A 25,277-nucleotide genomic window follows, 5' to 3' on the forward strand; every position below is an offset into this window, starting at 1 on the left:
AAGTTTTCTGGGAAAATGTTTAAACCAAAAGGTTGACAGCTTCCCAGGATCTTAAAATTTGTAGTTGCACAGATAATAGATGCAATCTTGTAAAATTCCTTTGATTCTGGAAGTGTCTCATTGGATTGCAAAGTAAGTCAGGTCATCCCTTTATTCAAGGAACGTGGTGGGTAGACAAATTGTCAAGAGGTAGAAAGTCTGCAAAGGGAAATGGACAGATTCGGTGGATGGGCAAAACTTTGACAGGTGGAATATAACATGGCGAAATGTCAACTTGTCCATTTTGGCAGAACAGAAAAGCAGTGTACTATTTAAATGGAGGGAAATTGCAGAACTTTGTGTTACAGTGGGACCTGGTATCTTGGTACATGAATCTTATTAAGTTAGAATATAGGTTGGTCAAGTGGTTAGGAAGGCAAATTGAGTGTTGGCGTTTTTGCAACAGGAATTGAATATAGAAGTGGGCATTTTTTGATACAGCTGCACAAGTCTTGCTAAGAGCACATCTGGAGTACTGTGACCAACTTCGTCCTGGGGCAGCATGGTGGCACAGTGGTTAGCACTGCTGCATCACAGCACCAGGGACCCTGTTTCGATTTTGGCTTGTGTCACTGTCTGTGTGGAGTTTGCAAGTTCTCCCTGTGTCTGCACGGCTTTCCTCCCACAGTCCAAAGATGTGCAGGTTAGGTAAATTGGCCATGTTAAACTCTCCCTCGGTGTACCTGGACAGGTGCCGGAGAGTGGCAGCTAGGGCATTTTCACAGTAACTTCATTGCAATGTGAATGTAAGCCTTACCTGTGACTAATAAATAAACCTTACTTTTATTTCAAAATAGATATAATTGTTTTGGAAACACTTTACAGAAGACTCACTCAACTCATTCCTGAGATGAAGGGCTTATCTTATGAAGAATGTTTGAACAAGTTCAGCCAATAAGCATTGGAGTTTAGAGGAATGAGTGGTGATTTATTGAAACATCTCAGATCTTGAAGCAACTAGATAGGGTAAAAAGTGGGAAGATGTTGGGGATACTAGAACTTTGGGACATAGTTTAAGAATATGAAGTCTCTTTTTAAAGCTTATTTATTAGTGTCACAAATAGGCTCACATTAACACTGCAAATAAGTTATTGTGAAAATCTCCTAGTCACCACTCTCTGGTGCCTATTCGGGTACACTGAGGGAGAATTTAGCAGGGCCAATGTCCTAACCAGCACAGCTTTGGACTGTGGGAGGAAACTGGAGCACCTGGAAAAAAACCCATGCTGACATGGGGACTCTGCACAGTGACCCAAGCTGGGAATTAACCCTGAACTCTGGCTGGTGCTATGAGGCAACATTGCTAACCACTGTAAAACTGATGAGAAGAATTTTTTTTTTCTCAGAGAGTTATTAGAGTGTGGAATTTTTTTCCAAGAAGGTAGTGGAGGTTGGGTCTTCAAGTTTAATCATTTTCCTGCTCCCAAGTCCAATATTCTTCTGTTAAGTAACTGCGTGTCGGGATGAACCTTAACTCCCAAAAACAGGTGGGTTGGGTTAGAGCGAGAACCAGATCTCGCTCTCCTTAAGGCTTGACATTCTTCCTGCTTGAGTCAAAGTACGAACGCACACTCGCATCGAGGCAGTCGCTAATTGTGTTCTGTTCAGTATTCTCAAAGCGTTACCTAAACATAGGATTCACCATTATAAATATATGATCAGAAAAAGATGGATCAAGTGATAAAGAGCAAATTGTTTGATCAAATGTTCATCCATGCTTTAATTTTAGTTCCTGCATCTGATGCACAAGATATGAGGATATCTTAATGATGAAATAATTGTTAAAGTGCCATTTTTTCCATATAATTTACACATACTCTGTTCACTTTCTTGCAGAATGTTTTATACAATGTTCAGAAGTTGCATTTTTGCAATGATCATAATTTTGTTTATTTAAGTGAACAGAAAATGCCAACTTTCACTGCAGTAACAGGGTGGTCTTAAATGAGCATCTTGGGCCAGCTACACACCCTTCCGATTCAGTCAGCCATTGAGGGTATCTGATGGACAATGAAAATCTACCGTCTAACGCGTTTTTCTTTTAATTTTTATTCCCTTGTTGCAGTTGACGTTTGCATCGACTGGTCTGTGGATCTCAAGAAGTACATGGTGCTGGCAGGAGAGCCTGTACGTGTGAAATGTGCACTCTTCTACGGATACATCAGGACTAACTACAGCATGGCACAGAATTCAGGACTCAGTCTAATGTGGTACAAAAATAATGGGCAAGGAGACTCAGAAGAGCCAATTATTTTTGCTGGACGCAGAATAAGCAAAGAAGAGGATTCAATTTGGTTCCATTCAGCAGAATTACAGGATAATGGATTCTACACTTGCGTATTAAGGTAAGGGGAAGTTAATGTTGCTCAACACGTAATGAACCCAGATTGTTGCAGATTTGTTACCATTTGACAGTATTCCATCAATAGTAAACAAAATAGGTAATTCTTGCATGGCAATAGAGGATGGATTAAAATATTTGAAAGTACTTTGATTAAACTTTAATTGAACATTATTTCGGACTGGTGGATAATGTCTTGGTGCTAATGAATGCAGTAAAATTGCACAAGTATCATATAATTAAAGGGAAACAGACAAGAGGGAAAACCTTCGTCCATTATATGTGTGAATATATACATATGTAATGTGTGTTTTCACATTATTCATGTCATAAAAGATTCAGTGGGGCAAAGGCAAAGAGGCCGTATTTAACATGTGCTGTTATGTGTCCTGTCACGCTGCTCATAAGTAGCCCAGTGCTCTGACCCTGTCTGCTCCTGGATGATCAAACCCATTTGCCCTCCTGATGTGTCCCAGATTTCGACTGACCTTAGGTCTCCTCACACAGTCTTGAGCGTGACTGGCTTCCCCAGAATGCTGGGCAATGTCCCACATTGAGAAAACATGCTCTCTGGGTCTGCAGGTGCGCAATGTTTAAATGTAACATGTTATTCAGCCTTCAGTCTGTTGGGACACAACATTTATTTGAATAAGACAACTTTTGACAGGCTATACAGGTAAATATTTTGACCAGAGTATCATATCTTATGCCAACACTCCAAAGGTTGCTGCAGTTATGAAGAATTGCTTTTCATTGACCATGTTTGGTGGCTATGACAGGTACACCCTGATGTTTTTCTCAGTTTCCCTTTCTCTCTATCATTATAACAGTCTCTGCTGTGGATTATATTAAGGTTTCAGAATGTAGTTTTGGCTTCAGTTCAAGGTGAATTCAGGGTTTATTTACTTTTGGTTAGGGTTAGTATGCCTGACTGTGTTTCAAACCACGTTTGAACTTTTGCCCCAGCTGACAGGCTTTTAGAAGCAAGAATGCCCCAAGGTCGCTATGGAGAAAATTGCTGAGGGTGGAGCTATTCTCTAAAAGGAAAGAAGTGTAGGAGAAGCTGATTTAAAGGCTGCAGCAGCCTGTTGTCTTCAACCAGAGATCTCAGTTCCATTATTTAGGGAGAAAAAAGGAGACATCGAGAGAAATGGGTGAGATCATGTACCAATGAATGCAGAGTCCAGCCATGCATATGTATTTAAGAGGTGATTCTCCGTTGCTTAGCTAAGTTTTGGTTTGACTGGCTTCCTGCTTCAGTTAACCAAATATTAATTAATTAATATTTAAACGTTAGCTAAATGATTGTTGTAAGTGTGAGAGTTGTGCTTTTAAACCAGCACAAATTGTATTCCTGTCTTTAGTTCATAAGATGTAATTTGAGTTCTGATGTGAGAAACCTGATTGGGAATTCTCAAAAAGACCAAGAACATTCATGATTCATTTAGCTTTGTCAGAACATGTTTAATCTTGACTGAAAACTCCCTTGTGGTACAAATGTTAGTTTAGAATCAAAGAACCCCTACAGTGCAGACGGAGGCCATGGAGCCTGCGACAACTCTCCAACAGAGCTTCTCAACCAGGTCCTATTACACACCTCCTCCCACAAATCAACCCACGTATTTACACTGCTTGTCATCCTGACACTAAGGGACAATTTAACATGGCAAATTGACATCTTTGGAGTGTTGGAGGAAACCGGAGCACCCAGAGGAAACCCACACAAAGACAGGGAGGAAGTGCAGACTCCACATGTGCAGTCACCCAAAGTCGGAATTGAACCTGGGTTCCTGGCGCTGTGTGGCAGCACAGCTAACCGCTGTGCCACCGTTACGTGGGGCGCCAGTGTCCGTTTTGTTTTACTTTGTGACAGTGCATCTCTACACCAAATTCAGTGCACAAGGAAACGTTTGCACAACAACAGGGATTGTCTCTTTTAGCTAAGAGGAAAATTGCTTTGTTAGCCATCAAGAAACCACCAGTAAATAGCTATCTTAATTCAATCAAATTTTTTCCCATAAAAAAAGCAGAAGTGTAGTAAAAGACAAAAGAGAAGAACTGTTTCCAAAGCGTGCTTTGAAGCAGAACTGGCAGCATGGAGTCAGATATCACAGATTCCATTGAAAGTTAAAGCATATAAATTGAAAAAAAAACAATCAAGCTTGGAGTGGATTCCTCTCCTGTCCCCATCCCACCTCAAATCTCCCCACCACAAGACCAAGGAGAGCCTCTCGTGAGTGTCATTAGACAGCCATGAAGTGGGAATGTGAGGTGCCGCTCAAAACCTCTGCCTTTGAGATCTCTTGTTGTCTTATGTTGCAGCTGAAGAATTCACTTGGATCTAAACAGCATCACATTATCACCAGAGCAGTTCAATTAAATTGGTGGGCGGCACGGGGGCACAGTGGTTAGCACTGCTGTCTCACAGCACCTAGGAACTTGTGTTCGATTTCCAGCTTGGGTTACTGTGCAGAGTCTGCGTGTTCTCCCCGTGTCTGCATGGGTTTCCTTTGCGTGCTCCAGTTTCCTCTCACAGTCCAAATGACGTGCTGGTTAGCTGCATTGGCTATGCTAAATTCTCCCTCAGTGTACCCGGACAGGTGCCTCAGAGTGTGGCGGTTTGAGGATTTTCACAGTAACATCATTGCAGTGTTAATGTAAGCCTACTGTGGCACAGATAAGGAAACTTTAAAACTACACTTGATTTTAGCATAATGATAGTGTGCATTTTGTAATGAGCAGTCTTGCACAGAATGCCTTGTGGCAGGGAGAGCCATTTTGGTGTTGGACTCAATCTCAGGCGAAAGGGACGATCCTTTAAAACAGAAATGAGGAGGAGTTTCTTCAGCCAGAGGGTGGTGAATCTGTGGAACTCTTTGCCTGAGATGGCTGTGGAGACCAGGTCATTGAGTGTCTTTAAGGCAGAGATAGATAGGTTCTTTATTAATCAAGGGTCATGGGGAAAGGCCGGAGAATAGAGATGAGGAAAATATCAGCCATGATTGAATGGTAGAGCAGACCTGATGGGCCGAGTGGCCTAATTCTGCTCCTATGTCTTATGATGTTGCAGCGTAAAAGTAGGTGTGTATGATGTTCTTACTTGCTGTACTGTGAAGGTATGGGGTGGGGAAACAGCACAGCTCTGTGCTTATACATTCTAAGGCACAGGCAACATATTATTAGACTCTTGTTCGGTTCACATCAATTAGTTCCACACACAAAATTCTGTCATTGTTGCAGATCAAATTCAGTGCAAGTCTGCTTCTTGCAGGCAGCCTCAATTCAGAATGATAAAGCACACTCCTAATGGGTTTTCAGCGAAAGGATTTGTATAACGTTTAATCCCAAAGAGGTTACTGTTCCTGATCATCATCTGTTAACCCCTGCTGATAAAGGGCAGATAAAACACAGTCAGAGTGGAGCAGCTTCCTCATGCTCTCTGTCCAATCCATGAATGAAATGGGCACCATCCGGAGTGTGTTAATAATGAGGTCTGTTCTCACGTGGAACGTGATCAACTTAAGGGGAACCGAGGAGGGAAGACATAGGAAAACAAAGCACAAATGGTTATTGTCCATGATTAGATGATCTTACAGGTAACTCGCTTGTCAAATTAACAGCACTGTGGGCAGGTATTTGTAATTTGTCAAGCGTATGATAACTATTATTGACATTAATTAAACATGCACTTAATAATAGCACTCTGGAGTTTCTCTGCAGGGAATCCACCTATTAGCAGTGAAATTGTCCACTGATTAGCCCTCAGTGACTCCCGAGGTCTCTCTCTCAGCAATCACTCTTCTCTATCCGGTGGAATTCTCCAGCTTAGACGCTAAGTGCCGTTAAAATGGGAGTGATTCGCGCATGGTTGAGAGGGAGGAGGGAAGACAAGGGTTGGGAGGGAGGGGAGGAAAGGACAAAGGTTTGGGGATAAAGGGCTTGGTGGGAGGGAGGGGTAGGGAGGCAGTAAAGCTGCTGGATATAATTTCCTCTAGGCGGCACATCTGGAGACCATGAGGGCCTCCTGTTCTCTGCAGTCCAGGAGCATGTCCACCAGTTGCGGGTCCTCCTTGGGCTCCTCCTCTGCAGCTTCTTGGTCTCATCTTCATTCTCCCCCTGCTCCTCGGAGAACATCTGTTCCTCCATCACCTCCTCTGCCACCATGTAGGCAAAATTGTGTGGCACGTAGACAATGATCTTCAATGCCCTCTGGGAGTTGTTTTGAAAAGCACTGCCAGAGCGATCCAAACAGTGGAACCACATATCTGGAAAGATTACGTGCCCCTCGATGATGCTCCTGGTGCCAGAATGGGCCTCATTGTAACTGGTTTCTGCCTCAGTCTAGGATCATGTACAGGCTCAGTCAGCTGTTAGGGAGACAAATGCAATGCTAGCGTTCATGTCAAGAGGGCTAGACTACAAGAGTAGGGATGTACCGTACTTTTGAGGCTGTTTAAGACTCTGATCAGACCCCATTTGGAGATTTGTGAGCAGTTTTGGGCCCTGTATCTAAGGCAGGATGTGTTGGCCTTGGAAAGAGTCCAGAGGAGGTTCACAAGAATAATCCCTGGAATGAAGAGCTTGTCGTATGAGGAACGGTTGAGGGCTCTGGGCCTGTGCTTGTTGGAGTGTAAAAGAATGAGGGGGGATCTTATTGAAACTTACAGGATACTGCAAGGGCTGGACAGAGTACAAGGCCTGGAGAGGGTGTTTCCAATAGAAGGAAAAACTAGAACCAGAGGGCACAACATCAGATTAAAGGGACGATCCTTTAAAACAAAGACAAGGAGGAACTTCTTCAGCCAGAGAGTGGTGAATCTGTGGAACTCTGCCACACAAGGCTGTGGAAGCCAGGTCATTGGGTGTCTTTAAGACAGAGATAGATAGGTTCTTGATTAACAAAAGGATCATGGGTTACGGGGAAAAGGCAGGAGAATGAAGGTGAGAAAAATATCAGCCATGATTGAATGGCAGAGCAGACTCGATGGGCCAAGGAGCCTAATTCTGCTCCAATGTCTTATAACCGATGGTCTTATGGTCTTATAAGGGCAGCACAATGGCGCAGTGGTTAGCATTCCTGCCTCACAGCGCCGGAAAATGGGTCCAGTTCTGACCTTGGGTGACTATGTGACGTTTGCCAATTCTACCTGTGTGTGTGGGCTGCTTCCGGGTGCTCTGATTTCCTCCACAGTCCAAAAATGTGCAGATTAGGTTGATTGGCAATGCTAAATTACCTCTTAGTGTCAGGAGGTTAGCAGGATAAATAAGTGGGATTATGGGGATAGGGCATGTGTGGGATTGTGGTTGGTGCAAGCTCAATGGGCCAAATGGCCTACTTCTGCACTGTAGGCATTCTATGATCCTAATTCATTCATGATAGTGAAACTGTGTTAAATAAAGTTTGTTTTGATAAAAGCTTCCCAGTGTGTCAATAGAATCATGCTTGAAGTGAAACATCTTATCCTCACACTTATGCCAAAATAGGAAAGGGGTCCAGTCATAACGCACCTTGGGGTTTTTGACTGGTACCCCAACACTGGTGCTGTCCTGCAGGCCTGGCGCCAGTCAGCAATAATGTGAGTTGGCCTGGCTCCAAACAAAAATTCATCATCTCTCTGTGAGGACATGGAAAAGGGAGAGGGAGAAACAGTCAGCAATGTTATCCATCTTTGCTCTCCATCCTCCCTATCTGGAGGCTGCATTCCAGGGCATTGTCCCTGTACAGTGATCAGCGAGCTTGCACGGTGAGGCCAATGCCCCATCAGCCCTCCCTTCCCAACACCAATGGATTGCTTCACGATCTGGTGAAAATGGTGGGCATTGGATGACCCCACGCCTATCAGCCTCATAGCCCAGCCTTGCTCCTTGACATGCTGTCACCCCTGGGGATTGCAGTCTCCTCAATGGGGCAGGTTCCAAGAGAAAGAATGAGAGGATGAATAAGTGAGGGCCCATCGCAGACGAAGAAGGTTGCCTGCTGAAACCTCTTGGATGAGCAACACTCTATGTTATCTGAGGCAGTTTGGGTGACTACCTGGAAGTCGTGATCAGCTGCATGACCTGGGAATTAATATTGACTGAATTCTGGTCTTCCACCACCCCCCACACTTCCCCCCTCCCCTAACCACCCCCTCCCCCACCACCCTTCCCAAAACCCTTCCAGGAACCACAGAAGATATTACAATTCTTCAGCCCTCAGGGCATTGCCAAAATCTGCTTGGTTTTTAACAATCCACCCACCCATCCATGGGGCAATTTTTTCACACAGAGGGTCGTGAGTGTCTGGAACAAGCTGCCAGAGGTAGTAATAAAGACAGGTACAATTTTGTCTTTTTAAAAAGCGTTCGGACAGTTACATGGGTAAGATGGGTATAGAGGGATATGGGCCAAATGCGGGCAATTGGGACTAGCTTAGGGGTTAAAAAAGGGGCAGCATAGACAATTTGGGCTGAAGGGCCTGTTTCCATTCTGTAAAACTCTACGACTCTATGATTCTATGGCCCAGTTTTCATAATCCCATCCTCTCGCATGATAAGCATAGGGCCTCAATGTTGGATGTTCGCGAGCATCACTGTTTCTCTTCTGCACCTCTGGATGGGAACACAATTGGGGCCACGGGCACAGATCGATTAAATCCCAAGATCCTTGAAACCTGTCAGGAATCCCAACTGTTGCCTGACGTCCCATTCTGTAGGGCATTGGGATTCCCGCAGGCTGGAGAATCCTGTCCATCATACTTTTCTCTCCATCCCACGGATGGCATGGTAGCACAATGGTTAGCACTGCTGCTTCACAGCTCCAGGGACCTGGGTTCGATTCCTGGCTTGGGTCACAGTCTGCGTGCAGTTTGCACATTCTCCTCGTGTCTGCGTGGGTTTCCTCCGGGTGCTCCGGTTTCCTCCAACAGTCCAAAGATGTGCGGGTTAGATTGTTTGGCCATGCTAAAATTGCCCTTAGTGTCCTGAGATATGTAGATTAGTGGGTAAATATGTGGGGATATGGGGTAGGGCCTGGGTGAGATTGTGGTCAGTGCAGACTTGATGGGCCAAATGGCCTCTTTCTGTACCATAGGGTTTCTATGTCTATGGTATTCTTTAACCTTCCTCTCATGCTCTCTGTCAGTGACTTCAGTTATTCATATCCTTAAAATGAAGAAGGTTATCAAAATTCATGAGTTATCAAAGGCCTTCCAACATGTTGGTGCAGGTGTTACCTCTCCATCACCCAAGACAGCACTTCTTTTGACAAACGCTGACTTCTAAGATGAACTAGCTCTAATTCTTTGGCTATATCTTCTGTCATAGATTCTTCAACTGACAGAAATTATTTATCTCAACCAACCCTATCTTTTCCCCTTGATATCTTGAAAAGTTTGATCAAATTGTCCCTGGGGAATGCACAAGGAACTGGCTGAAGGGTAAAAGGTGTGGGGTTCTTTTTGAAAAAGTAATGTTGGGACTATCGAGAGAAAGTCCTGAAAGCACTGAATATGTTTACCGATTAGGCTGTCTCTGTTTTCAATATTTATAATTTAAATGAATGATCTGGCTTCGGAAGCTCAGTGCAAATTTAGCAGATTTATGGTCACCAAACCAGGAGACAGAGTGACCAGAGGAAGAATGTAACAAGTACAGATGGAGCTGGCTGAGATATCTAAATGGGCAGAACTGTGCTGAGGGCAAAGCTGATGTTGAACGCTAGGGTTTTCCAATTGTCTGAAGAGAAACTTGAAGGCCTTTGCAATTTAGGATAATGTGAGGAAAGATGTGAAGGTCAATGAGGGATATCCCAGATGTTTTGGTGATGATTTTGAATAAAATAAGTGTTTATTAAATGATAACTCACACAATAAGAAGGTTAGTGACCTTAATGGCTACAAACAGTGGGCGCAATTCTCCCCGTACATTTTTAGGTGTTGTCCCTGGCAGGAAAGTTCCTGGTGGTGAGTTGATGCGACCCATATCACAATCCACTCATACATGGACATTCATAGAATCTTAGAATCCCTAAAGTGCAGAAGGAGGCTATTTGGCCCATCGAATCTGCACCGACCACAATCCCACCCGAGCCCTATCCCCATAACCCCATGCATTTACTCTAGCTGGTCTACCTGACATTAGGGGCAAGTTAGCATGGTCAATACACATAATCTGCATATCTTTGGACTGTAGGAGAAAATCAGAGCACCCAGAAGAAACCCATGCAGACATGGGGAGAATGTGCAAACTCCACACATTCATTGATCCAAGCTGGGAATCGAACCCTTGTCCCTGGCATAGTGAGGCAGCAGTGCTAACCACTGTGCCACCCCATTCCTTTGGAAATTGGGGTGATGTTATAGGAAAGAGACATGCGGGACCTAAAGAAGCCAACAAGGCCGGCTCCGCAGAGATGAGGGTTCCCCAATTCCCAAACAACCATACTGACCCTCCCCTATCTATTGACCAATAAAGACCCTCTCACCTCTATTAGAACTCCAAGTGAATGAAAACCAACTGTGAGATTGCCAAATGTGCTCCTTCAAATGTCCTTCGTCTTATGCCTGTCCCTTCAGGCCTCAACCCTTGGCACTGCTAGGCTAGTCCTCTTCTGGTTGGCCCTCTATTTTCCTAATTTCAGAGATTAACTTCACTGAATAACAACCTAGAGGTTTTAAAATGATAGGCAAAATCCAGTAGTAGTTAACATACCAGGCCCTTATATTTTTGGGGGTTGCTTCCAACTTGTAACAGTACAACTAGTTTCTCAAATAGGCTTTTCTCTAAGCACAGCTTGTTGTGAGTTGTCACTGCTTTCTGCCGTGGGCTGAATTCTCAAAAACAGCGAACCTACGTAGGGAGAACTTACCCTGATATACTGTTTTTCCATTCTGGAGCTTTCCATATCTGAACTCACCTCCTCAGAAATCACTCTTAATTGCCTTCATTCATGAGTTCACCTTTTAGGATGTAATTGTGAAATCCACATCTCATTACTTCCTTTAAGCTTCTAACAATGTTGCTTCCATCTTTGACGTTCTATCCTCATTGTTACCAACTTGCCCTAGAAAAACATCTGTTTACAGTATTGCTAGGCTACCAGCAGATTGAGACACTAGTTCCACCAACCCAGCCAACCTGCTTCTATAACAGTTTCCATTTTTAAATAGTTTGTTTTTAAAAAAAAATACAACCACCAGAACACATTCCCAATTACTACATGTCCTCGCTCTCCATTTTATCATGACTTTTTGACAACAGCATCAGCCAATTGGAAATTGCTCGCACATCGGAGGGTTAAAATCGGTGACTTACATTCTTTGTGTTCAAGACCATAAGATATAGGAGCAGAATTAGGTCACTCGTCCCATCGAGTCTGCTTCACCATTCAATCATGGCTGATATTTTTCTCATCCCCATTCTCCTGCATTTTCCCCTTAACCTGTGACCCACCATTAATCAAGAACCTATCTATCACTGTCTTAAAGACACTCAGTGACCTGGCTTCCACAGCCTTCTGTGGCAAAGAGTTCCACAGATTCACCACTCTCTGGCTGAAGAAATTCCCCCTCATCTCTGTTTTAAAGGATCGTCCCTTTAGCCTGAGGTTGTGTCCTCTGAGAAAGATCAAGTTAGCGCGAGGTAGGTCCATTCAAAAGCCTGATGGCGGCACTGTTCTTGAGTTGGCTGGTACGTGTTCTCAGACTTTTATATCTTTTTCCTGATGGAATAAGGTGGAAGAGAGATGTCCGGGGTATGTGGGGTCCTTAACTATACTGGCTGCTTTTTTGAGGCAGCAGGAAGTGTAGACAGAGATTACACATAACATTTGGGTCTAGCTGGGAGAGCACGATGATCGGCATGGAGCGGTTGGGCCATAGAGCCTGCTTCCATGCTGTATTGCTCTATATCTCTCTGACTCTAAGCTGAGTCTCAATGGATGAACAATGATTTCCTGCAGGAATTTTAGTAGCATGCCTGCACCACCCCCCGCCCCCCCACCCATCCCCCCCACCAACTACATTAGCACTAATGCATATAATTACTACACCTCGATGCTCAATTAGCTGTGCACTAACCCTGAGGAACAGAGGAAATTAGCTTCCATGTGGTTGATGGGACTACTAATTCCTTTGGCAGTTTTGGTCGTGTGGAAGAATTGCTTACTGTAAAAGCTGGAGCTCAACGCTGAAGCAGACAGAGCAATGAACAAGATTTTCATTAAGTGATTGGGAATTATTACAAGCTTCCTGAGGCATGCATTCTCCTCATAATACCCGACTTGTGATTACTGAGCTCCTTGGAATATGCCCTTGTATCTTCTAACATGAAAGGACAAACGGTACATGGTGGCACAGTGGTTTGCATTGCTGCCTCACAGTGCCAGGGACCTGGGTTCGATTCTCAGCTTGGGTCACTGTCTGCGTGGAGTCTGCACGTTCTCCCCATGCCTACATGGGTTTCTTCCGGGTGCTCCGGTTTCCTCCCACAGTCCGAAAGCTGGTTGGATGCATTGGCCATGCTAAATTATCTCTCGGTGTACCCAAACAGGCGCCGGTTAGAGACTCCATGCAGCCTGGACATTCTCTCTTCTACCTTATTCCGTCAGGAAAAAGATACAAAAGTCTGAGGTCACGTATCAACCCCCTGGCGACTTGGGGATTTTCACAGTAACTTCATTGCAGTGTTAATGTAAGCCTACTTGTAACTAATAAATAAACTTTAAAAAATTTCTTTTTTTAATGCACCCTCTGTCTTGATACTGCACAATAGGTTGTTGCTACTTTATATTTACGCTCTGCATATTAGTAGCTGGTTGGGAAAGTAATTGTTTATATTCATCATCCTTTATCGAGGTGTTAAGATAGGTGGGATTTTCTGTGCCTTATTTGGCAGCAGAGATGGTTCCCCATTAGCCAGTGGCAGGATCATCAGGTCCCGCTGCTGTCAACTGGGCTCTCCTAGTGCGCATACCCCTCCACACCTGTCTCTGGCAAGCCGATGGTGGGGGTTTGCAGTTGGTGGAAATCATAGAATCCTAAAGTGCAGAAGGAGTGCCATTTAACCCGTCGAGTCTGCACCGATCACAATCCCACCCGGACCCTGTCCCCATAGCCCTATGCATTTACCCTAGCTAGGCACTAAAGGGGAATTTAGCATGGCCAATACACCTAGCCTGCACATCTTTGGACAGTGGGAGGAAACTGGAGCACCTGCAGGAAACCCACTCAGACATGGGGAGAATGTGCAGACCCCACGGAGACAGTGACCCAAGCCGGGAACTGAACCCAGGTCTCTGGTGCTGTGAAGCAGCAGTGTTAACCATTGTGCCACTGTGCTGACCGACGGGAATGACCGGAAAATTCCAGCCTATGCTTGTCATCCAATTTGTGACAAATAATGTTATAAAACCAAATTTTTCATTGGCTTTGTCAGTGCTTTTGGATAACGTATATAATATAGTCGCTGTTGACTTTGAAACACATTGGCTGGAAGTTTGCACCATTCACACCCGATTGCTGTTGCAAGCAAGGGTGGGGAATTTGGTGTTTAGTCAAATCTCCGTTCACTGCAGCGGGACCAGAGAATCCCGCTGGAATGAACAGGGAGAAAATTCCAGCCATTATGAATGTTGATTGTTCTGCAAGGTGCTGTTATAATCAGGTTAGGATGGTTGAACTGACTTCTCCCTTTTGCCCCACTCCTGGGTGGGTTAGAACAGAGTTTGATCTTTTTTCTAAAATGTGATATTGCTAACTGTGCTCGATGGAAGACATTAGCTGGCCGAGATCCTTAAGTTACCAACTAAAGAGTTAATTTTATTGCTAAGGCTAACTCAGGCGAAGATGCAGAAAATATTAACAAAAGGGTTAAAATGTTTCAAGAAGTCCAACTCCTCATTAACGGAAGAAACAACGCAAACAATGCCCCAAGCAATTGGAGAAATAAATAAAATTGTGCACAATATCAGATCTTAAAGCGTAGCTCAGTCCTTGAGTATGCTCAAGACTGAGATTGATAGACTTTTACATATTAAAAACATTGAGGGATAGGATGTTGATCATAGAATCCCAACAGTGCAGAAGGAGGCCATTTGACTCACCAACCACAATCCCACCTAGGCTCTATCCCTGTTACTCCATGGATTTACCCTGCTAACCGCCGGAAACTAAGGGGCAATTTAGCATGGCCAATCAACCTGCACATCTTTTGACTTGGGAGGAAACCAGAGCACCCAGAGGACACCTGCGCAGACACGAGGAAAATGTGCAAATTCCACACATACAGTGATCCAAGCTGGGAATCGAACCTGGGTCCCTGATGCTATGATGCAGTGGTGCTAACCACTGTACCACCATGCAGTGTTGTTGATCAGCCATAATCTCACTGGATTTTGGAGTGTGCTCGCAGGGCTGATTGGCCCTCCCCACTCTTACTTCTTATGTTTGTATAAAACTCCACCAGATAACAAGAACAATCAGTAAAGTATGAATAGCCAGATTGCCTAGATGTTTGTTCGCAGCTGAAGGGTCGCTTTCCACAGAAGTTGCTGCTATTTGAATTTCTCACTGAAACAGTCTGTGATCATGGCCAGTTGATTCTCAGAGACAGGCATGCAGTTTCTGAATCCTCCGACAAGAACTCTTAGTTTGCAGCAAGTCTTCTGCTGGGTTTTTAAATCACACATTGTCAGCTCTGATGGGAGAAGTACCAGAGGAAGAAGTTACATAAGGCTATTGCCCCTCTGGTGGTCTCTCTGACTGTTGGTACAAATCCAATATCTTTCACACCCAAGAGCTGGGTAACATGACCTTCCTCTGGTGTCAGACTGAGTTTATCGCAGCCACTGGGGGACGATCCTGAGCCTGCACTTTTGCAAGTCTGGCTGTGATTTCCAAATTGTGCCACCCCTCTCTGGCAACCTGATCATAATGGGCCTGAACCTGATTAGAATACGTTTAATACATTTGAGTATAATCAAAGACATATGATCCCACCTTGCCATATTTTCAAACTGCACCAACATGACATCACATTGGCAAGGATAACAACAGGTTCACCCAGATGTGAACCACTCATGGGGAACCTCTGGGGTGCTAAGGTAGGTGAGTTGTGGCTCTGGGAGAGAGGGGCATAGCCAGGCAATGAACTGGCATAGTTTGCTACTGCCACGCTGGTGCCAATCTGGCTGTGCCAACCAGTGCCAGGGACAGAGCCAGGAGTGGACCAGACTGGGAGCACCATGGGCAGAGGGAGACATCTGCATAGTGGGAAAGAGAGTGGTGATGACAGTTGTTGTGGGGTGGGGTGGGTGATGCTGGCATTGATCAGAGGAAGTAGGTTGGGGGACCTTCCAATCCACCAACAGCAATCCCCCCTTCCCCACTACCCCCACCCCCGCCGTTTCACATTCCCTGACCATCGAGGCTGCAGGACATGCAAAATCCCATAGACACTGGTGGGATCAAAGCCTCCCCACTGTCAGAAAATATACCATTGTATTGTGAGGGTAATGGGGAAGGGGTGGGGGTTGGGGTAGAGTAGGAAAACTCCACTTAAAGATAGAAGGTAGAGGGCGGCACGGTAGCACAGTGGTTAGCACTGCTGCTTCACAGTGTCGGGGATCCAGGTTCGATTCCCAGCTTGGATCACTGTGTGTGCGGAGACTGCACATTCTCCCCATGTCTGTGTGGGTTTCCTCCAGGTGCTGCGGTTTCCTCCCACAGCCTGAAAGACGTGCTGGTCAGGTGCATTGACCTGAACTTGGGCGACTAGGGGAATTTCACAGTAACTTAGTTGCTGTGTTAATGTAATTCTTACTTGTGACGAATGAATAAACTTAAGAATCATAGTATCATAGGAAAACTACAGCACAAACAGGCCCTTCGGCCCACAAGTTGCGCCGATCATATCTCTACCTACGAGGCTTACCTATAACCCTCAATCCTATTAAGTCCCATGTACCCATCCAGAAGTCTCTTAAAATACCCTATCGAATTTGCCTCCATCACCACCAATGGCAGCAGATTCCACTCACCCACCACCCTCTGAGTGAAAATTTACCCCTGATATCTCCTCTGTACCTACTGTTCAGCACCTTAAACCCGTCTCCTCTTGTGGCAGCCATTTCAGCCCTGGGGAAAAGCCTCTGAGAATCCACCCTATCTATACCTCTCAACATCTTATACACCTCTATCAGGTCCCCTCTCATCCTTCGTCTCTCCAAAGAGAAATGACCAAGCTCTCTCAGCCTATCCTCATAAGGCATGCCACCCAATCCAGGCAACATCCTTGTAAATCTCCTCTGGACCCTCTCAATGGCTTCTACATCTTTTATAATTTTTTTTTAAAAGTGCCAAAATACTTAGCTGGTTTGGCATCTGCAGAAGCAGGATTATCATTGTGAGTCAAATATGGCTCTTCAGAGTCAGATGCGACTCGAAACATTAACTATCTCGAGGCTATCAGATCTGCCGGGTGTAGCCAGCACTCTTCAATTTTATTTCAGAGCGTTCTATTATATTTACCTGGCTATATTCAATAACATTGAACTGGAATGCTGTACAATTGTCCCAGTCATTTCAGTTTATTTCTTTTCTCCTGCACAGTGTGAACACTTGGAATTGGAAATACTGAGTAAATTAAATGCTTTGTCAATTACGATTCCTACAGGTGACAACACTTTTAATATAACTTTTCACCGTACTGCACTGTATGAGCTGAATGGTACGCATTGTTCTTGTGTAGCTCTTTCCAATTTTGAGATTGAAATAATTATGCTGATTGCAAGATTTTCATTTCCCGAAACTGGACAGCTTTTGTCCAGTGAGGCATCCTTTTAAAGATGGGCGCATTCTTCGGGGAGATTATTAGAGGCTGGAGTACATAAATGTAATTCAATCCCCCATTTTACAGTCCTATATCTTATCCCTCTCCTGGTAGAACACAATGTCACAATTTTTCAAATAAGTTAATTAATCCAGAAAATGTGCTGGTTAGGTGCATTGGCAATGCTAAATTCTTCCTTGGTGTACCTGAACCTAGCGACGAGGGGATTTTCATAGTAACTTCATTGCAGTGTTAATGTACAGTCTCAGAACACCAGGTTAAAATCCAACTAGGCTTATTTGATAGCATGAGCTTTTGGAGCATTGTCCCTTCATCAGGTGACTTACCTGATGAAGGGGCAACGCTCCGAATGTTTGTGTTACCAAATAAACCTGTTGGATTTTAACCTGGTGTTGTGAGACTACTTACTTTGCCTACCCCAGTCCAATGCCGGCAACTCCACATCAGTGTTAATGTAAGCCTACTTATGACTAATATATAAATAAGTTTTAAATAATAAACCTGTAGTTATAATGTCCAGTCAGTGGAAACAATGCAACGCCCCTGGGCAGCAGACGGCTTGAGAAATTAATCCATAAATGTATATGGATGTAACATAATTAATAAATATTTTGGGTATATTTAAGTTACCAGTTTTTTTAAAAAATTGTGCTTAAAGAGTTTTCCTACAGCAACTTAAAAGTAATACTTATATATACATGCATATAAATTAGTGAATTAAGAACAGGAGTAGGCCATTTGGCCCCTCGAGCCTGCTCTGCCATTCATAAGAACATAAGGACTAGGAGCAGGAATAGGCCATCTGCCCCTTTGAGCTTACTCCACCATTCAATAAGATCATGGCTGATCTTTTTGTGGACTCAGCTCCACTTACCCGTCCGCTCAACATAACTCTTAATTTCTTTACTGTTCAAAAATATATCAATCCTTGCCTTAAAAACATTCAGTGAGGTAGCCTTAACTGCTTCACTGGGCAGGGAATTCCACAGATACACAAACCTTTGTGTAAAGAAGTTCCTCCTCAACTCAGTCCTAAATCTGCTTCCCCTTATTTTGAGGCCATGCCCCCTAGTTCTAGTTTCACCCGCCAGTGGAAACAACTTCCTGCTTCTATCTTGTCTATTCCCTTCATAATGTTATATGTTTCGATAAGATCTCCCCTCATTCTTCTGAATTCCAATGAGTATAGCCTCAGTCTACTCAGTCTCTCCTCATAAGCCAACCCTCTCAACTCTGGAGTCAACCTAGTGAATTTCCTCTCCGCTCCCTCCAGTGCCAGAATATCCTTTCTCAAGTAAGAAGACCTAAACTTTATAAAGTACTCTAAGTGTGGCTTCACCAGTGCCTTATACAGCTGCAACATAATTTCACTGCTTTTAAATTCCATCCCTCTAGCAATGAAGGACAAAATTCCATTTTCCTTCTAATTACCTGCTGCACCTGCAAACCAACTCCTTGTGATTCCTGCACAAGGACACCCAGGTCCCTCTGCACAGCAGCATGCTGCAATTTTTTAACATTTAAGTAATAGTCCATTTTGCTGTTATTCCTACCAAAAAGGATGACCTCACATTTATCAACATTGTACTCCATCTCCCAGACCCTTTCCCACTGAGACTATCTATATCCCTTTGCAGACTTTCAGCAACCTCTGCACACTTTGCTCTGCCGCTCATCTTAGTGTCATCTGTGAATTTTGACACACTACACTTGACCCCAACTCCAAATTGCCGATGTAAATTGTAAACAATTGCGGTCCCAACACTGAGGCACATCACTAGTCATTGATTGCCGACCAGAAAAATACCCATTTACCCCCACTCTTTGCTTTCTGTCAGTTAACCAATCCTCCATCCATGCTAATACATTACCCGTAACACTGTGCACCTTTATCTTGTGCAGCAGTCTTTGGTGCGGCACCTTGTCAAATGCCTCCTGGAAATCCAGGTACACCACATCCACAGATTCCCCATTATCCACTGTGCATGCAATGTTCTCAAATAATTCCACCAAATTAGTCAAACATGACCTTCCCTTCATGAACCCATGCTGCGTCTTCCCAATGGGACAATTTATATCCAGATATATCATTAAAGAGATGTCTCTCAATTAGTTCATGGCTTATCTGCTTGTAACCTTAATCCCATATTCCTTCCTACTGATAATCTTTCACCCACTTGTTAATCAAGAACATTGCTCACCTTTCAAAATATTCAAAACCCCTCCTTTTTTCATCCACTAATGAGATGTGGACTTTGCTGGCTAGGCTAGAATTTATCGCACATCCCGAATTACCCTTCAGATGGTGGTGATGAGCTGCTTTCTTGAACTGCTACAGTCCTTGAGGTGTAGGTACATTCACATTGCTGTTAGGGAGGGAGATCCAGGATTTTGACCCAGTGACAGTGAAGGAATGGAGATATATATGCAAATCTGGATGGTGAGTGATTGAGGGGGAATCATCAGGAGATAGTGTTCCCAGGTATCTACTGCTTTTGTCCTTCTAGATGGTAGTGGTCGTGGGTCTGAAAGGTGCTGTCAAAGGAACTTTGATGAGTTCTTACAGTGATGGTAGATGGTACACACTGCTGCCACTGTTCATCAGTGGTGGTGGCATTTAGAGTTGGCAATTAGAGGGTAGCAATCAAACAGGCTGCTTTGTCCTGATGGTGTTGCGTTTCTTGAGTGTTGTTGGAGCTGCACCCATCCAGGCAAGTAGAAAGCATCCCATCACATTCCTGACTTGTGCCTTGTAAATGGTGGACAGGCTTTGGGGAGTCAGGAGATGGGTTTCTGACCAAATGATTCCCGTCCTTGACCTGCTCTGGTAGCCACAGTATTTATATGACTAGTCCACTTCAGTTTCTGGTCAATGGTAACTCCCAGGATGCTTCTGCTCACTTTTGAGGAAGAGAATCACAACCCTCAGAGAGACAAAAATTCTTCTCGTCTCTGTCTTGAATGAGTGACGCCTTTTTTTTAACAGTGACCCCTAGTTCTAGATTCTCCTACAAGAGGGAACATCCTCTCTACATCCAGCTTGCCAATACTCCCTCAGAATCTTAAAGCTGTTGACAAATTCACCTCTTACTCTTCTGAACTGTAATGGATACGAATAAAACTTCTCCAAGCTTCCCTCATAAGGCAACTCACCGATTCCAGGAATCAGTCGAACAAACTGTATCCCAGCTAACACATTTACATATTTTCTTAATTATATGAGACTTTTCTACACCACACACATTTCTGAATTGATGATTTAAGGTTTGTTTTAGCATATTGATCGTACGTGAAGGGTGGATGAAGAGAATGCTTCTATTGCTTTTAGTGGGGAATTGCGAGCAACCTTTTTACAACCCATTGGAAGTAGCTTTGGCAGGAGTTCAGGAAAAGTGGAAGAGAAAAATCTCAGGCAGGTTCTCCGATGTGTTCCTGCCACCCCTCCTTCCCTCCACTTTTCCTGGAGTTAAGTTTGCAAGGGGATGACAACTTGCCTAGCAGCAGCAGCAGCAGGAATACAATTAAAGCATTGCAAGGGGCAATTAATCCTGCCACAGCAGATGGTGGAATCTGAATTCAATAAAAAAATCAGGAATTAAGAATCTACTATTAGCCATGAAACCATTTTGACTGTCAGAAAGACCTATCCTGTTCACTAATGTCCTTTAGGGGAGGAAATCTGCCGTCCTCACTTGGTCTGGCCTACATATGACATGTGACTCCAGACTCACATCAATGCAGTTGACTTTTAACTGCACTCTGAAATGGCCCAGCAAGCCGCTCAGATCAATGGCAACTAGGAATGGGTGAAAAATTCTGGTCTTGCCAGTGATGCCAACATCCCATGAAAGAGTAAAGAAAACAAAAAATGCAAGTTCTCGTACAGGAGCAATGCACCAGCACCGTTCATCAGATCTCCCACCAGACTTTAGCTAGCACATAGGAGCAAACATAAGATAAAGTCCTTAGAGTAGTGAATGATAAAATCCACACTTCTGATGCCCTTTGTATCAACATCTATTTTGGTGTCAACTAACATCAATTATTGTGTCATGTGTAGATGTGGGCCATTGGCAAGAAACAATTGAAGAGGAATTGATCATGCTTAGCCTTGTTGTTAATGGTAGAATGATGTTGAGAAATGCCCAAAGCTTAAATTGGTAATTGTTTGATAACGTTTTTTCAGCGTTGAGTAAGATTATTACAATGGGAACATTTTTCAGTGGAACTGCTCTAAGTATATTATTGAAAAGATGCAAAAGAATGCAATTGTGTCCCAGATAAATCCTTTTTATCATTTTATAGGCTTCAGAACTTATATCGGATGCATGTTATAGAGTTAAGTTCCAATGGTTGCATGTGAGACCTTGGAAAAAATAAGCTTTTTGCAAACTGTCAGTTTTTAGGTGTCCAGATCACCAACAACTTGGTGTTCCCTCTGCCAACACTGTAGTTAAGGAAGCCCACCAGTGCTTCTCCTTTCTTAGATGACTAAGGAAATCTGGCATGTCAGCTATGACTCACTAACTTTTACAGATGCACCAGAGAAAGCGTCCTTTCTGGTTGTATCACAGCTTGGTATGGCTCCTGGTCTGCCCAACACTGCAAGGAAATACAAAAGGCCATGAATATAGCCTAATCCATCACTCAAACCAGCCTCCCATCCATTGACTCTGTCTACACTTTCTGCTCCTTCGGCAAAGCGGCCAGCATAATTAAGGGCCCCATGCACCCTGGGCATTCTCTCTTGCATCTTCTTCCTTCAGGAAAAAGGTATAAAAGTCTGAGGTCACGTACCAACCGAATCAAGAATAGCTTCTTCCCTGCTACAGTCAGACTTTTGAATGGACTTACCTTGCATTAAGTTGATCTTTCTCTATACCATAAATATGACTATAACACTCCATTTTGCAGTCTCCCATTTCCTTCTCTATGAATGGTACATTTTGTCTGTATAGCGTGCAAGAAACAATACTTTTCACTGTATGTTAGTACATGTGACTAATAAACCAAATCAAATCAAACCAAAAATCAAATATAGATCGATAATATTTTAGTTGTATCCAAACTAATGTTTTGATATTGCTTTAAGAAAATCATTGAGGTAGAGTTCTACAATAGCAAAATGGACTATTCTTTAAATGGCAAAATATTGCAGCGTGCTGCTGTGCAGAGGGAGCTGGGTGTCCTTGTGTGTGAATCATAAAAAGTTGGTTTGCAGGTGCAGCAGGTAATTAAGAAGACAAATGGATTTTTGTCCCTCATTGTTAGAGGGATGGCATTTAAAAACAGGGAGGTTATGTTGTAGCTGGATAAGGTGGTGGTGAGGCTGCATCTGGTGTACTATGTACAGTTTTGGTCTTCTGATTTGAGAAAGGATATACTGGTACTGGAGTGGGTACAGAGGAGATTAGGTTGATTGTGGAGTTGAGAGGGTTGGCTTATGAGGAGACACTGAGTAGACTAGGGCTATACTCTTTAGAATTCAGAAGAATGAGGGGAGATCTTATAGAAACATATAAGATTATGAAGGGAATAGATAAGATAGAAACAGGGAGGTTGTTTCCATTGGCAGGTGTAACTAAAACTGGGGGCATGGTCTCAAAATAAGGGGGAACAAATTTAGGGTGGATTTGAGGAGGAACTTCTTCACCCAAAGGGTTGTGAGTATGTGGGATTCCCTGCCCAGTTGAGGCTACCTCGTTAAATGTTTTTAAGGCAAGGATAGATACATTTTTGAATAGTAAAGGAATTAAGGATTATGATGAGTGGGTTGGTAAATAGAACTGACTCCATGAAAAGATCAGCCATGATCTTATTGAATGGCGGGAGAGGTTCTGGAGATAGCTCACTCCTGCTCCTAGTTCTTATGTTCTTGTGTTATGTTAAACAGAAAAGGCCCTTTGGCTCATCATGCTTGTGCCAGTCAAAAATAAACCACTCAACTATTTGAACCCCGTTTCTAGCACTTGATACATAGCTGTGCATGCCATGACATCACAAGTGCACATCTAAATACATCTTAAATATTAAACTGGACTGATTAGTGCCAGGGAGATTTTAGAACCACATGAGTGCAGTTGATGGCTTTCCACACTTGTGGGATACTGGAAGTCATAGCAAATCTCAATGTTCTTGCTTTCTGGCTTGCTTGATCTCAGCTGAAGATGAAAAAAATTGTATGCTTGGTATGCTAATGAATAAGTAGTCAAGATATAAACAATGTAACCAGGAAATGTTACTCGGAGGAGCTTTCAGTTTAGGTAGCAGCATGCAGTAAGAATTGCAGCTATAATCCCCTGTTAACAATACTTGTTGAATCTTTGTAGTAAAAGTCTCATCTGTATCTTCAAATAAACCAGTTTGCCAGTTCCATGTGAGATTAATAAATTTGTATTTAGCAAACATAATGATACAAAAATTGCCAACATCGCTAGGCTTGCTTTGCTGGAGTTAATTTTGGAATGAAACTTGGCATGTGTTTTTTTTTTACAGTTTTGATAAATGGAACTATTTAGGTGTGTGAGATTTTCTGAAGCAAGTGAGCAATGATAATTTATACCTAAATGTTGCAAAAGGTACCATGGTGCTGCAGAAAAGAGGTGGAGAAAGTTGCCAATCAGCAATTGGGAATAACAAGAACTCATATTTATCCACGATCTCAGTACTGCCCCAAAGTGCTTTACAGTCAATTAAGCATTTTGAAAGTGTTGTGATTGTTTTGTGTTTGGAAATGTAGCAGCCAATTTGATCACAGCAAGGTTCCACAAGGAGCAATGAGAAAATGAATAAATCATTTTTTTTTTCATTAAGAGCTCTCTTTTTCTGCTTTGAACAGAGCCAGAGAACCATTGATACCCATAATCCAAAGGTTGACTCAATGTGAAATGTTATCCAAAATTTGTAGATTTTATGAGGAAAGGTTGAGGGAGCTGGGGCTTTTCACTTTAGAGCGGAAGAGGAAGACAGCAACTTAATAAAGATTTATAAGATGATGAGGGGGATAGATAGAGTGGACGTGCAGAGACTATTTCCTCGGGTGGATGTAGCTGTTAGGGGGCATAACTTTAAGGTTCATGGTGGGAGATATGGGAGGGATGTCCGAGGTAGATTCTTTACTCAGAGAGTGGTTGGAGTGTGGAATGCACTGCCTGCTGTGATAGTGGAATTGGACACTTTAGGAACTTTCAAGCGGATATTGGATAGGCACATGGAGCACACCAGAATGATAGGGAGTGGGATAGCTTGAACTTGGGTTTGGACATAGCTCGGCACAACATCGAGGGCCTGTACTGTGCTGTACTGTTCTATGTTCTATTTGGCACCTCCAATAGATAGCTTTCTCTTAGTACTGCACTGAAGTGTCAAGCCTAGGTTATATGCTCCACCCCCTGGAATGGGGTTTGGATCCACAATACTCTGACTCTGAGGCAGGCGTGCTCGCATTGAATGATGGCTCACATCTTAGGTGAAAGGTAGGTGACTAATGGCATGAATGAGGAGGTAGATTTTGAAAAGGATTTGCAATGTGGGAAGATGAAGCAAGGTAGAAAAGTTTAGGGACAATAATTCCAACTATTGAGTAGCATGGAAGGGAGGTGTACACTCTGAACAACAAAGAGTGTTCTGAAAACAGTCATATCTCACATTGCAACAATCATATAATTGGAAGAAACAATAGGCCTCTTGGTTGCAGGACCTTACTGAGGCAGGATGCGGTGAAGTCATGCATGGACTTTGTTATAAACCAGATCAGAAACGCCAAGTTATTTTATGAAGTCAGCCTAGGCCATAAGTTTTACACTTTGAATTTGGTGCAGGTAAGCATAAGATGTTACACTCCAGGTATGATTCAAGTGACCCACTAGGGAGCTTTAATTAAAAATATATTTAAGAACACAATTAACATATGATCAAAAAAGCATAACTTTTACCAATTATAAAAACAACCACGATATTGTATAAACCATTACAGCAAAATATTCTGTTCCAACCCAAACAGCCCCCACAAATATACACCCCATTCTAGGTTTAGCGCAGAAAGCAAGTATGCTCATGTGATGCTGGAT

At 43.4% G+C, this 25,277-nt stretch overlaps 1 protein-coding gene across 1 annotated transcript in view; it reads left to right on the top strand.

The window, feature by feature from the left end:
- LOC145342469 (X-linked interleukin-1 receptor accessory protein-like 2) overlaps positions 1 to 25,277 on the top strand; it is a 624,731-nt gene that overhangs the window by 445,154 nt on the left and 154,300 nt on the right. Inside the window, exon 3 of the mRNA XM_080188033.1 lies at positions 2,105 to 2,384. Within this exon, the coding sequence (XP_080044159.1) occupies positions 2,105 to 2,384 (280 nt within the window). The remainder of the gene's footprint in view (positions 1 to 2,104; positions 2,385 to 25,277) is intronic.

The sequence above is a fragment of the Carcharhinus amblyrhynchos genome, chromosome 4 (genome assembly GCF_965287045.1).
Source record: "Carcharhinus amblyrhynchos chromosome 4, sCarAmb.v2.hapA, whole genome shotgun sequence".
Lineage (NCBI taxonomy): Eukaryota > Metazoa > Chordata > Chondrichthyes > Carcharhiniformes > Carcharhinidae > Carcharhinus > Carcharhinus amblyrhynchos.